This window comes from Alligator sinensis, unplaced genomic scaffold (assembly GCF_000455745.1).
Source record: "Alligator sinensis unplaced genomic scaffold, ASM45574v1 scaffold612_2, whole genome shotgun sequence".
Classification (NCBI taxonomy): Eukaryota; Metazoa; Chordata; order Crocodylia; family Alligatoridae; genus Alligator; species Alligator sinensis.
In genome coordinates, this window is record NW_005842085.1 from 445,114 (window position 1) to 459,159 (window position 14,046).

The window sequence follows — 14,046 nt, forward strand, 5'->3', positions numbered from 1 at the left end:
GAACAGTGCTTAAAGTGAACACGTATGCATTTAGCTGGATCAGGGTGGTCTAAAAGTGGATGTATATTTAACTGACGTATCTAAAGACCAGCAGCAAAACACATATATTGGTCCATAAAATAAAGTGCTTGCTAATTTCAAATTTTTCCTTCCTGCCTGCCTGTCCCCCCCTCCCCAGTTACACCATGAGAAATAAAGAAAAAACAGTTCTTTGGCAAAGTTTTAGTATCCCAGTTTTAGAAGGTATTTTTCTTTTCAGAACCACTTTCCCACGCAACAAATGCATCTTAAAACGTCTTAACCAGTGAGTGAAGATCTCATGCCATGAGAACATGATAACAGTCATTTCACTGTCAACATATTCTCTCCCTCCAAAAGATTAATCAGGAGGGTTGCCATAACCAAACTGCATAATGAAAGCAAGAAGGATTCTGCATACAATATTCTTTTCAGAAGAGGCATATAAAATTTTTAAAACAACAGTTCAGAAAATCAGATTCTTCTCTCCAGAAGCTAAATATTTGGACTTGGCTTAACTTGTATTCATTTTATTTTTTTGAACGGTGATGATAATTATGTATTTACAAGGAACATGTTAAATATCACATTCCAACAAAGCAGTCAAAAAAATTCTTACCAAAAAGAATGATTAAATGCACCTTTCTCCTGTGATCACAGATAGGTTTATTCATTTTTTCACAACTAGTAATAACTAGTTAAATTCATCCCCTGCCACTGTCAAATCGCACAGAAGAGTTTCCTCGCTTCATTCCCTCAGAAATGTTTTTGACTGGCACAGTCATTAAGTCTTACAAATGTATTGTTTTTTTTCAGTAGTCAAACAAGGGAACGCTGTGCACTGATCTCATTGAAAAGGTTATCTTTTGAATAGAAAAAAACTACAAAACTAAACCCAGAAAAAGTGCTAATATATTGTTATGAATTTTTTGAAGAAACAAAATTGTACCTTGCTCGCACAACAGGATCTAGTAGTAGACCACACTCTCGGCAAGTGTACACAGATTTGTGGACATATTTTAATGTAATACTAGTATATTGGAATCATTCCAATAGTCACATCATTGAAATCTTTCATGCCTGGTCCTACCCACCACATAGAAAAAGTACTTATGTGGCACTAACAGCTAAATCCTTCTTACACATCAGACAAGCTTTGAAAATCTAGGTCATTTCTGATTTTTTTAATGTGCTGGCATACCCTAGATATTCGTGGATTCGCGGTGCAAATATTCAAACCCACTCTCTCTCCATAGTGTATAGTGTTACAGTGGCAGCGGCATCTGCGTGAGCTCTGTGCCTGCTGCCACCGGGCTTCCGCCGCCACCAGCGCATGCCGTTCATGAATGCAGATATTCATGAACGTATTCATGGATTTCCCCATTCACGGGGATCTATTGAATGTATGCCCCATGAATGGCGAGGGTATCCTGTATTTAATAACTTTCACAGCATCAAGTGACAATGCTCAAACTGTGTTCAGTAAATAGAGGTGTAATCTATACATATATTTCACTGTTGGTAGCTGCTCATCCAGTATGTTCAAACCAAAGGTTTGTTTAGTTTAGTCAGCACGGTCTACAGGGGCACTGTATGTTCCCTTCATATCCTCATGTTTCCAGCCAAGGGGCAAAATTGCCACGTTACTTATTGGCTTCTTTCCCACCTCAAAGACCATGGTGTATAGATTATGAAGTACCAGAGATGGGGGAAGGTCAGGAAACATATATGTAGCCTAAGATCTTGAAGATCATCAGTTATCAGATGGATAAGTAACTTTTTAAATTTCTTCAAGTGATAATTTGTATACCTCTTCTGCTGTCAGCAACTCCCAAGTTGCTTTTTTCCAATTGGAGGGGATGCTAAGCATCTAAGATAGTGATTCAGCAGAGACCTGTCAAATTTGGCATCACCTCTTGCAACTTGTATAAGTGTATACTGCTTGAAGAATGTTTTCTCAAATCTCATTGACTACTCAAATGTCTAAAGCTGGGGAAAGTGGAGTGCGCTCTTACTGGATGAACTAACATTTTCCCAAGTGGCCATTTCCAAACCACAGTGAAGTAGGTGCACTGATCTAAATAGATATCTAAGTCAAGATTCACTTTAGATCCTCTCAACCGGAACCATAGAGAACCTTGAACTTTCTGAAGTTTCTCGTTTTGTAAAAAATAATACAATTAAGACATACATTACAACGAGGGTAAGAGGAATAATGTATGTTCCTTTTTTCCTTTATGAAGAAAAAAGGATTACAGTTATGAATATATGACATAAAATTGGAATTATTTTAAGAAGAAATCTCAGGTACATTTTCATGAGAGCATTATCCTTTTGAACAAATTCTGCACTCAAAACATGAAGTTAATTCACTTCTGTAAATCATTCCCAAGAGAAAATTCTTTTCACAGACAGATAAAGGAAGGGTGCCCAGGCCTATAGGCTCAAAGCAAACATCAGTTAGTTTGGAAAGAGCTAGATTTAAAACCATAAAGGGGAATTTTCCCAGTAGGAATATTGTGATCAAATGTACCAGCACAGGAAATAATCTGGTTTGTTTAGGATAAAAACAAACAGGACAAAATGTTCTGTATTTTGGGAAGTAATGGACAGACATGACAAGCGCATCCCCTAGAGGCAACAGCCTGAGTCCATGCTGCTGTAACAGCAGCAGCACCAGACTGCAGAGAGCTGGGATAGGTAAGATTCCATTCCCCCTACCCTTCTCTCTCCAGCATAACCTCTCCTGTATGAAGCCCTGCATCATAGGAAGCCCTCTTTGGACAAGCAGAATGAGGGACCAATTCCATGTCTCCAGAGTCCACAGGTTCATAATTTTCATACTATTCCATTCTCCTGAACATCATTATTTCTTGGACATAAAATCATGTTGAAATATGCCCAACTAAATTTATCATTATGTAAAAAAACCAGGAAGTGAATTAATCCAGATTAGGGTGACGAATTGATACAGAGAATTTAAAAATATATTTACAGCCTTAGGGAATCCAAACTAGTTTTATAAATGAAAGCTGAAAACTTGATGATAACTTAATATTAAAAAATGCTATGAATACCATAAAGATTTTTCAATGAGGAAATTCATGCCAGTGTCAGATACCAACTACATGCTAAAATGATGAAAAAGAATGACTATGGATTATCTCCAGGTACTGTACCAGTATACTTATTATTGAAGATACATGATTTATTTAAGTATATGAAATTTTGAGAATATAAATATACTTACTCTCTGATAGCTATTTTTTCAGAATGTCTTGAAGAAACAGATGACATGCTTTGGGACATCTAGGAAAAATGAAATAAACTACTAAAAATATTGACTAAATATAATACAATGTATATTGCACTTGAGTTGGGTCATCTATCAAATCAAAACAACAAATAGTAAAAGACATGTAGCACTCCTTTTAGCTTTTTGGCTATTTTGCTTATTCAGGCTAATTTCCTTCCTCTAGTACCTTGTTTTTGTCAGTTTAGAATATCAAATTTTTGGGAGAGGGAAGGAATCATATAAGGAGTTATTAGAATATAAAAGGCAAGAAAAACTACAAAATGGCAATTCTTTGCATCATAAATTATATTCACAAACATTCACAAGTTAAAAATATAGGAAAAGAAAATTTGATACACACACAAAGAGAGCAAAGTACCTATCAAGTATAAGAAAACTCCTGCAGAAGTTTAAGAAGCAACTACTTTTATACTAACAACACTAGTAGAGTATCAAGGATCCAGAGAAGAGAAAGGAAGAAGGAAGAGAGAAGGTCGAAGTTAAAAAATTAATGTTGAACAAAGCTCAAATAGAATTTTAAAAATGATCATGATAATTTTGGAATGCATCATGAAATTAGTGAGAAACAACCTAAAGCATTGTACTGGATGAAACATAGATCACGATCCTCAACCAAGGCACAATGGCACTTTGGGCGTTATGAGATCATTCCAGGGTGCCATGGCACTCGGCCCTTGTGAAAGGAAGTGCTTGCTTCTCCCCTGCCTAGCTCCCATGCAAGTCCTGTGGAGAAGGTACTCATCCACAGCTGTTCCTGTGGGGGCACCTGCTTCTCTTGCCATGCCTCAGTTCCCAAGCAGCTTCTGTGCTGGCCACTCCCACACTTCAAGCAGTGTGCACTGATGTGGCAAGTGGGAGACCTAGGGCTGCATTTTTCAGGCTGGCTCATAACCCCACTCCTTCCATGTTCCCAGGGCTGGCATGAATACATTTTGAGTTTCTTGCAGAGACAGAGAAAGCAAACCTGAAGCCCCAGAATGAGAACAGAACTGGGACTTCAACTGACCAAAAACTCAGTGGAGTTTGAGTCTTTAAAACACTTCCAGGAAGGGTTTTGCACAGAGGTTTAAGAGTCTCCTTTCTCAGTAAGTGCATTTAAGGTATAGGTTTCTCTCGTTTTATACTGTTCATGCATTCCTGGAAAACGGCGCACAACTCAAATTTGCAGAAAGGGAACCCACTATACAATGCAACAAATAGGGATATGTTCCAAGACCTCAACTGTACTGACTCCCAGACCCATTTCTACAAGACAACTTTGGTACTCACCAACAGCAGACAGTACACAAAGCACAGGGTGGTGGTGAACGTTACCATAATGGGGATGGCAACTACAGAAACACAGGTTGCAAACGAGCGAGGAGCACAGATCCACACAGGAGACTATTTTGGTGTGCGTGACTCCCACAATGCACTGCACAAAGCAGCTGACTGCAGGCTTTCACCACACGGATTGCATAAGAGTGAATTTATCTCGCACATAACGAATTTTTGGTATAAAGAGGGTCATCGCATAAGACTGAATTCGCACATACAGAACCTGCATAAAAGCGAGGGAAACCTGTAGTATACAAAGTTTCTGGGTCCCTCCATGCATTTCTTACATGCCTCTTGAAGGGTTAAACTGTAAACATGAATGACAGTGGAACTCTGGGAAATCATATGCTAGAGGTCCAGGGGGAAGGAGGGCGGTGACTTGGAGAAGCATTGGGTTTTGAACTGCTTTTGAGGCATAAGGCATAAATACCCGGCATTGTAGAGACCCACTTCTGAGAAGGTGAACAAAATAGCATACAGAATCCAGCAGGCATCTCAAAGACACTCTCTGGACACTGCTCAGACTGTGGGTTTAGGACCCCATGAGATCCAAAGCAAGAAAAGAGTGACCACGTATGGGACATCACCCAACCACAGTGAAGAAATATACATAAACTATATTTATAATCAATCTATATCTGTGACAAATACTGACAGACAATTCTGAACTTCTCTGGAGAAAGGGGAAAAGCAGGGAAATCTGCATGTGATACCATTACATCACAAATATCCAGCCCAAAGGTATTTGGAAACTCTAGATTTTAAGGTTTTTTTTCCTCAAACGTTTTCAGTTTTGGATCTCATATCTAGACTAATAATTCCAAAATGGTGTGCTGCAGCACCTGTTCCTATGTGAGGAGGTAAGTGCTTGCTCTTCCCCCCTACTGTGGTCCATGATCGTTTTTTCCTCCCAAAGAGTCTATTCTCCTTTCAAATTTTCTGATAAGCTATACAAGTCAGGCGCCTTAAGTTTCTCACTTTAAGGTGTTTGCTCCAGCCCCTGAATCATCTTTGTGATTTCTTATCCCTATCTCCAATTCTTTAAACATTTTTACTAGGTGTATGCAGAACTCCAGCATCAGTCTTCCAATGCTGCAGAGATAAAAATCATAGGTGCTTGTATAAGTGATGAAAACTGCCCATTTTTGTGGTTTAATTGCATGTCACTGTACACATATGGGTTTCTCCCCTCCCCCCCAATTTAAAGGAGTTTGGTACATTGCAAAGTAAATCACATCCACATATAGTTTAGTTTTCAACGTAGCTATTTGTAACATTGCAGTCTTTTAACAGCTTGCTTTCACCACTGTGGGAGAGGCAGGTTGAAGACCCTCACTACTTTTTTCTTTCCCACCCCCACCAATGGAGCCTGTCCATGTGAGCTGCCAGCAGGCTGAGGGCCCCCGAGTTGCAGGGGGGGCTGGGGGTGGGGTGGGGGGGCAGTCCTTCTCTCTGCAGTGGCAGCATCCCTTGGGGCCTGCTCGGGGGAGCCGCACCTGGCTGCTAGTGGGCTGGGTGTGGCCCCAACTTGGAGGCAGAACCCCACCACATCCAACTCTTCCCTGAGCCCACCTGCTGGAAGCCCACCAGGCACAGCTCCCCGGGTAGGCTCAGGGAAGAGCTGAATCCAGCAGGGTACTGCCTCCAAGCTGGGGCAGCCTCTGGCCCGCTAGCACCGCACCTGGGTGGCCCTTGGGGGTGCTGCTGCTGCCACCATGGAGGGAAGGATCAATCCCCCATCCCCACAGCTCAGGGGCTGCTCAGACAGGCTCTGCCAGGGGGCAGGGGAGTGGAGGAAGCAGCAAATTGTAATCACCACAATTAAAAATCTACCATTTCAATTTTGGGGACTAAAACCCCGTTACATGTACAAGTGCACCATCTCACTAATTCCTACTCGCTACTCTTCTGTTTATACATTCAAGCCTCACAGTAGCCCTTTTTCTACAGTATGGTACTGAACTCAGGTTCATCTGCTTGCTAAAAGAAATGTTAGACCCTTTTCAGAGAACTTGTTTTCCAAGGTACAGAACATAATTTTGTTGGCCTGGCCAGCATCCATTCATAGATTCATAGATGCTAGGGTCGGAAGGGACCTCAATAGATCATCGAGTCTAACCCCCTGCATAGGCAGGAAAGAGGGCTGGGGTTAGATGACCCCAGCTAGATGCCTATCTAACCTCCTCTTGAAGACCCCCAGGGTAGAGGAGAGCACCACCTCTCTTGGGAGCCCATTCCAGACCTCGGCCGCTCTAACTGCGAAGAAGTTCTTCCTAACGTCCAGTCTAAATCTGCTCTCTGCTAGCTTGTGGCCATTATTTCTTGTAACCCCCGGGGGCGCCTTGGTGAATAAAACCTCATTGTTTCTAGACAGCCAATTTCAGATTCATCTACATCAAAAACATACTGTTTGAACAGGCACAGTTCCTTAACTACCTGTTTTAAGTGATCCAGACTGCTCTGTACTATTCCCTGTATTTATTTACAATTTTGCCAAATGTTATATAATCTTCAAATATTATCAGTGTGACTTTATATTTAATTCTGATCTCCAATGCAACTGTTTGAAGTGAAGCCTACTTCCCACTCCTGCAGAACCTGAGAAGAAATGCCTTCACAATTTGTCAATGAAGAATCACCATCAGATACCAGCTGATATCTGTCAGTTAGCCAATACTTAATCAATTTAAAGCATTTAATTGATACTACATAGTGCTGGTTTTAAAAAATGCTGTGCAGTATACAAATCAAATGTTTTATAAAGATTAAGTGCATCTGATGTAGTTTTCTTTATGTACCAAACTTATAACTGCAAAGAATCATCAGGAATATACAACAAGTCAAACCTGTGGTGGTCAGACTAGACCATAAAACCATGCCAACTGGCAATAATTCTGTTGTTGAATTGTTTAATTCTTTAGCTGAGTCTGGCATGAAACTTTTGACTACTTTGTAGTATTCCTTTAGATTTTTAGAATTTGTCTGAAGCCCCAAAATTTGTTAAAAAAGAACATCAGCAGGGCAGAGATCTCATCAGCCAACTTTCATATTTTTTGTATGCAAGCCATCTAGGCTGATGTTTAAAAACATTTATGCCTGTGTACATGTTGTCTAATATCCTCTTTAGTTACTAATGGATTGGAAAGTATTCTGTCAGCCTCATGTGATATATCATCATGCTTCATTCCAAAATGAGAACATAAACATTTATTGAATACATCTGCCTCCTGTGCATCATTATTAACAGCTTCACTATCTCCACCTAGTGACAGGTCTGTATTATTGCTAGGACTCCTTTTGCTCCAATACACTTAAACCCCATACATATACTCCTCCTTAGCCTTGACAGGCCCATATTTCCCCCCCCCCTTATTTTTTACTTCTAATTTATAACAATTGCCTCTACTCCCACTTCTTCTACCTTTTGACTATATATACACACACATTTCCTTCACTTAGCCAAAGGTATCCTCAAGACTTCCCGATCTTGACTTTTTGGCCAAAAAACCCTTAAAGAGTTCTCAGGTTCCATTCATGTTTTTAATCCTGACAGTTTGCTCATATTTTTGTTTAGTTTTGAAAAATTAGCCTTTTTTAATTTAATTATATTTTATATTATTATATTTTACATGCATGTTATATACACTTGGCTGAGACTGTTATTATTTTCTCATATTGAATGCAATTAGGTCTCAATCACTAATGCCTAGGTATGTTATCAATTCCAGTCTGGTGATTAAAGGGTTGGCTACATTGCCTCAGAAAAGTCAGTCCAATTAAGTTTGTAAAGTGTTTTATAAATAAGCTGCATCAAATGCTTGGGTGAGCTCACAGACTCAAAATTAGAATAGCCCTAATTCAGGTGAGCTTAATTCATACTATTCATTAATGTTTTAACTAATTTTAAGTCTACTATTTTTCTTTCTACATGTTTAGAGGCAGCTAATTCATTTAACCTCATTTTTATGGTTTAATTCAGTAGTTTGTAACAAACACCCCCTCTTTTAATTTCTTAGTTATCATATTGATTTATTATGCATTCAAGATCTTTCGGTTTTCAGTTAACATTAATGTTGAGACATTGGTCCATTAACGTAACCCTCCTCCCAGACCTTTTTTTTTTTTTCTTTCTTACACCTTCCTTTCTGAACAAGTTTATAAAGCAGGATTTTATTATATGCATTCAAATCCTTTTCAGTAATACTAAATATATCAACTTCCTACTCATTAACAAGATCCATTTCTAGCTTGTCAAATTGTCTCGATTTTTTTCTGTTTCAGATTTAGTTTCAGATGAGAGATGTACAACCCCAGTGTTCCTCACAACTTCCTTTGAACTGTTAGCTTAGCTTCTTTAACTAGTTTGTAACTAAGAAGATTAGCTCCCTGCTATGATTTGCAATCTGCCTTGTATCTACAGACCTCTTACTAAGAAGTGATCCAATGCTTTCAGGCACAAAATCTTAACTTTCATATACTTGCATCATTGGCATAGCCAATTGTTCAGTAACTACAGATTTTCCCCCTGTTTTTTCCCTTCTTTGAAACTGGAAAGGATTGCTTGGAATTCCCCAAGTTTCTTATAATTTATGTAGTTCCATGTAATAGTTGCTGGATCCAACATGCATAATCATGGAGATATGCAAGATTACTTTTTATTCCTATCCAGCCTTGCAAATACATCTCTCATTTCTCTCCCAAGGAGACAGCACAACTAGTTGACATCTCTCTTGCTGAATTTTGAAAACACCCAGGTACAGTTTAGGATACTTTTTCACAGCATGTGCATTCAAACCATTAAAACACTGACTTCTAAACAAGACAGTATAGAAAAGTTCCATATGCGTTCTTTCCAAAAGGAATAAATCCCAAAGTAAGGAATCAAACCTCAAAATAATAAATTTATTAAGTACTCAAACATACATAAATGTTTAACCCCTTTGTTGATGTATGAAATTCAGCTATATAAAATCTAGAATTTTCAAAAGGCACTGAAAGGTTTTAGACACTTCTGCTTTTGACATTCAGAGGAAACTGGCTATCTAAATCCCTATCTAAACATAGCATCTTGGGATGTGCAGTCCAGTGCTTATAAATGGAGACTCATCTAAAAATTATACTTGCAGTGATCGGGACATGCCTCAAAGCTTTCCGATCATTAATAATTAAAGTTCACTTAAGAACCATAAGGTTTTTTGGTTGAGTAATGTGTATTTGCTTTAGACCTGAAGAACACAACGTAACCACAGAGCTACATTCAATAATACCAGCAGTGAATCAATTTAATCAGTGAGGTGGAGGGAACACCAGGGTGTGCAGTATAGGGAAGTGTGCAAGTGGGGGGGCAGGTGGTACTTGGCTTGCAGGGTGTGCCACCCCCACCACTTAGAAGTTAGACAGCCCTGTTCAAAGGCTTTCTTGGGTCCTATTACTCTGAGCAGAGGAGGAAATAAAAGGCATGTCAGAACACACAAAGATATAAAAACCCTGCTAAAACAAAAATCTTCCTATGTCAATAAAAACCCTGCCAACACGAAAAGCTTCTTGGCTATTGCATGTACTAGTGCCATCCAGCCTTTCCCAAATGTATGTCCAATTCCCTTATTTTTGGTGTAAGATGAGCAACTGCAATGACTAAACGGAACCCAGAGATTGATCAAGGGAGGGTGGGGAGGGGACATGCATCTGTTGGAGTGTAATAATACTCAAAGGAAAAACAGTGAAAAATGTCTTGGAGTACATGGGGGATTAATGCAGACGAAGCGAAAGGGGGTGCAGCAGGGGAAGGGGAGAAAAAAAATGAGACGAGCTCCGCCAGAACACTTTAAACAGAAGAAAGTGAAAGGAAAGAAGGAAAGGCAAAAAAGAGGAAGTAGGCTGTATTAAAAAAAAGTTAGATGAATCCAGTCAAACTTAAGTAACAGGTCTTCATATACAGAGAATAATGTGGAAATGAAATGATCTTTCTGCATCCATTGAACTTAATCCCCCTCTGGATTCTGTTGTGCAAATACACACTTGGGGACATTTTATACGGAGTATTTATTCAGAAGGCCACACTTAGGGATTGTCAGACTTTTCTTTCTAGTAATGATTTCAAATACTACTGAAAGTTTTTCATCCTGGGCAAATGTAGACAACCTATATGTAACCTGACCATGCCATCTAAAGATCTTAACATTCTTATAATAAAGCTTTTATTCCTAAAACATCCTAGACAGATGCCTTGAAAATCTCCAAAGAATGGAGAAGGAGGCCCTCCTATTCCCTACATAGTTTGTTCTATTGTCCTATTGTTCTCAGATTAAGAACCTTTTCCTAAAATGTTAACTTCATTAGATTGATGTAGTTTAAAACCGCTACCTCATGTGGCAAGGAAAAACAGTTGTTCTCTCTCTTCTTTATGGCAGCCTTTCAAGTATTTGAAAGCTGCTATTATGACCCTTTAAAATTTTTCTGTTCTTTAGACTAAACATATCTATAATTCTTTCAACCTTTTCTTGTACCACTATCATTTAACTTTATCAACTTACTGCTCATCTTTGGATCTTTTTCAATGTCTCTAAATTCTACTTACAATGCAGTGTCCAGCAAGTTCCTTCAGCTTCCTGGAATGAACCCTGTCATGCCCTGTTGACTTAATTTATTCCACAATTAACAAAACGTCACTGACATATTCCTCATTTATGAACTACTTGCTCTTTACCTTCTTCGATTAGGTTAAATGTTAGTGATTAGCTCTCAGATTCTTTTTTTCTTTTTGGAGGTAAAGCAGTGATTTTTTGTAGGCAAAGCAGACCTGCCTTCTTTGCATTTTCTGTTACTAGCTCACCCTTACTAATGGGAGAGGAACCCACAACTCCTTGTTCTTTCCATCTGGCACATTTGAAAACCTTTTTTTGGTCTCTAACATTCCTTGCCAGTTATCTCATTTTCCATACTTTGTTTTTCACCAAACTTCATCACAGTTCCTATAGTTCTCTTAGGCTGAGGTTTGACCACTAGTTTCAAGTTCCATGCTCCCACATGAATTACATAGGTCACAGCTTGATTTACACACCTACTCCACTTTAACACGTGGCAAGCAACTAACCCTACTAATCTCATAACTATTTGCTTATGTCTTATTTTCCTTTTCTGAATGATTAAAAATTAACCCAAAAAAGTTGAATCATTTGTTTCATGATGCAACTAGTATCTTGTTTGCCCTTGTATGCGCATCTAATATGCGCAAATGTCAAATCTGTATGAATATTTGAATTTTTAACCTTCAATTCACTTTAATTAACTTTTTTTAAATTTAAAGACAAATACTTACTAATCTTTGATTTAACCGCTTATTCTCCTCTTCTTTCAGCTGCAATGTCTGTAAAAGACAGTAATTTAAATACGATTACCCAGTAATGTTCATTATACTGCATAAAGATCAAATAGTTTTGAACTGACTAGCACTGAATTTTCCATGCCTAACATACTTTATACTGTATATTTTGCAACTCTAGAATAGTTTCTTTAGATCCTTTTTTACAGAAGAAAAAAAGAAACACTGAAACTTGAAAAAGTCTGACTACCCATGTGCTGCTGAGCTCACTGCCAAACTACTGGGAAACTACTATTTTTTTTCCCTTCCTCTTGCATCCCAGCCAAGAAATTCAGAAGGGATCTTACTAACCTATAAACCAATGGAAAGGCCAAAATCAAATGCCTACGTAAAGCTGAAACTAAGTGCGAATTTTCAGGAGGGAAAGTTGTAGTTGGGGACAAAAAGAAATGAGAAGTAGCTGGTTAATCATTTAGGTGTTTAGTGATGTTTCAAGTAATTAAATATCATGCTCCCACTTTTTCACCACCAAAAATCAGTCACACTCTATCTAAAGCCATACTTAAATACAAAGCAAAACTATGCAAAGCATGATGCACAGCATTTAGAACAGTTTAAATATGGTTCAGACCTGACATGGACAGACATACTAGCCTGTTGAGCCAGTTTAAAACTGCTTAGAGTAGTTCAAAAGCACACCTGGAAAATCAAGTACTGCTGTGATCTGGTCCACTGTGAATCATTTCACTGTTATGTGTGAACACTAAGCATTCTGTGACATAAGCCTTGCTTGTCTTCCTGGCATCATACCCCTCAATTGCAACTGGTCTTTATGGTACACAGCCAAGACTGTCCTCCTATTTTTCCTTTTCTCAGCACTTTTTTTTTTTTTTTTTTTTTTTTTTTTTAAATCAGTGAGCTCACTTGCACTGCATGTTCAATAAAAGCTGTCTTTAACAACCAGCTGTGTCCTCATTCCCTATTCAACTACCCCACTGCCTCATCATGCCCCACCCAGCCCTAGGAAACCTAAAATCATGGGTTTACAGACTCTGTGCTGTGCCCCACATCAGGCAAGCACACTGCCAACTCAGGTCAACTGCAGGCTGTTGGAAGTGAAAGGAAAACATAAGAGCGACAATGCCCCTAACCACAGGTCACCCACCCCTTGGAACCTCCAAAACACAGATGCAAGGACTCCACCCAATTTGCCCACTACAACACGATGGGCTGGGTGTTTACCCTCATCCCCTAGTTTCCAAGAAGCATTTGGGAATACTTTTAACTAGAGGTGCGCTGATACATCGGTCTGATATCGGATCAGTAGTGATATAAAGAAAATTGGCTGTACTGGAAAATGGCCTGATGGCACCAATAATATGGCCGATAAATAACCGTGCTGCGTTCAGCCACAACACAGCACTAAGGCAGCGAAAAGCAGAGCCAACAGCATGGAGAGCTGCCTCCACCTGGTAGGTCTGTGTGGCAGAAGGGGTAGGGAAGGGGTGGGAGGCAGATCAATGCCCGTCTTGATGAGGGAGGGAGGGGACAGGGGCAGACACCACCCAGCTGGGGGTGGGGGGGGAGAAACAGAGCCGCAGCTCATGGGGGGGTGGCTCCCACCACTGCTTGCATCCTGGGAGGGCATGGGGGGGGTGTGCTCCCAGATCTGCACGGGGTGGGACAGGTGGACTGCAGCTGTGGGCTGGAGCCAGAGCTGTGCGGGGATCTTCTTGCCAGGGGCTGGGCTCAGAGTGAATGCCAGTGGTGCTGGGAGGGGGCTACATCCACCCCAAGTTTCACCACAGCTCCGCTCCCAGTGACGCCAGCTGCCTGGCCCAATGCCCTGCCTCCACCCATGTGCTGGGAAGAGCCGGGGCTGTGCCGGGCAGCTGGCACTGCTGGGAGTGGAGCTATGCGAAATCTGAGGTGGCTGCAGCTCCCTCCCAGTGCCGCTGGCGCCCACTCCAAGCCCCACGTAGCTCCGGCTCCAGCCTGCAGCTGCAATCTGCCCATCCCATGCAGAACCATGAGCACGCGCAATGGCGGAAGCCACCCCCCCCCCCCCCCCCCC

General features: G+C 40.3%; 1 protein-coding gene across 8 annotated transcripts in view; it reads right to left on the reverse strand.

Moving 5' to 3' along the window:
* RB1CC1 (RB1 inducible coiled-coil 1) overlaps positions 1–14,046 on the reverse strand; it is a 126,171-nt gene that overhangs the window by 9,744 nt on the left and 102,381 nt on the right. For 5 of the 8 annotated variants that reach the window (XM_025204506.1, XM_025204508.1, XM_025204505.1 and 2 more), the window contains 3 exons: positions 11,970–12,017; positions 11,229–11,288; positions 3,269–3,327 (listed from right to left, as the gene is read on the reverse strand). In XM_025204506.1, the coding sequence (XP_025060291.1) occupies positions 3,269–3,327; positions 11,229–11,288; positions 11,970–12,017 (167 nt within the window). The remainder of the gene's footprint in view (positions 1–3,268; positions 3,328–11,228; positions 11,289–11,969; positions 12,018–14,046) is intronic. The other 3 variants (XM_006023856.3, XM_014520080.2, XM_025204507.1) reach the window with 2 other exon arrangements.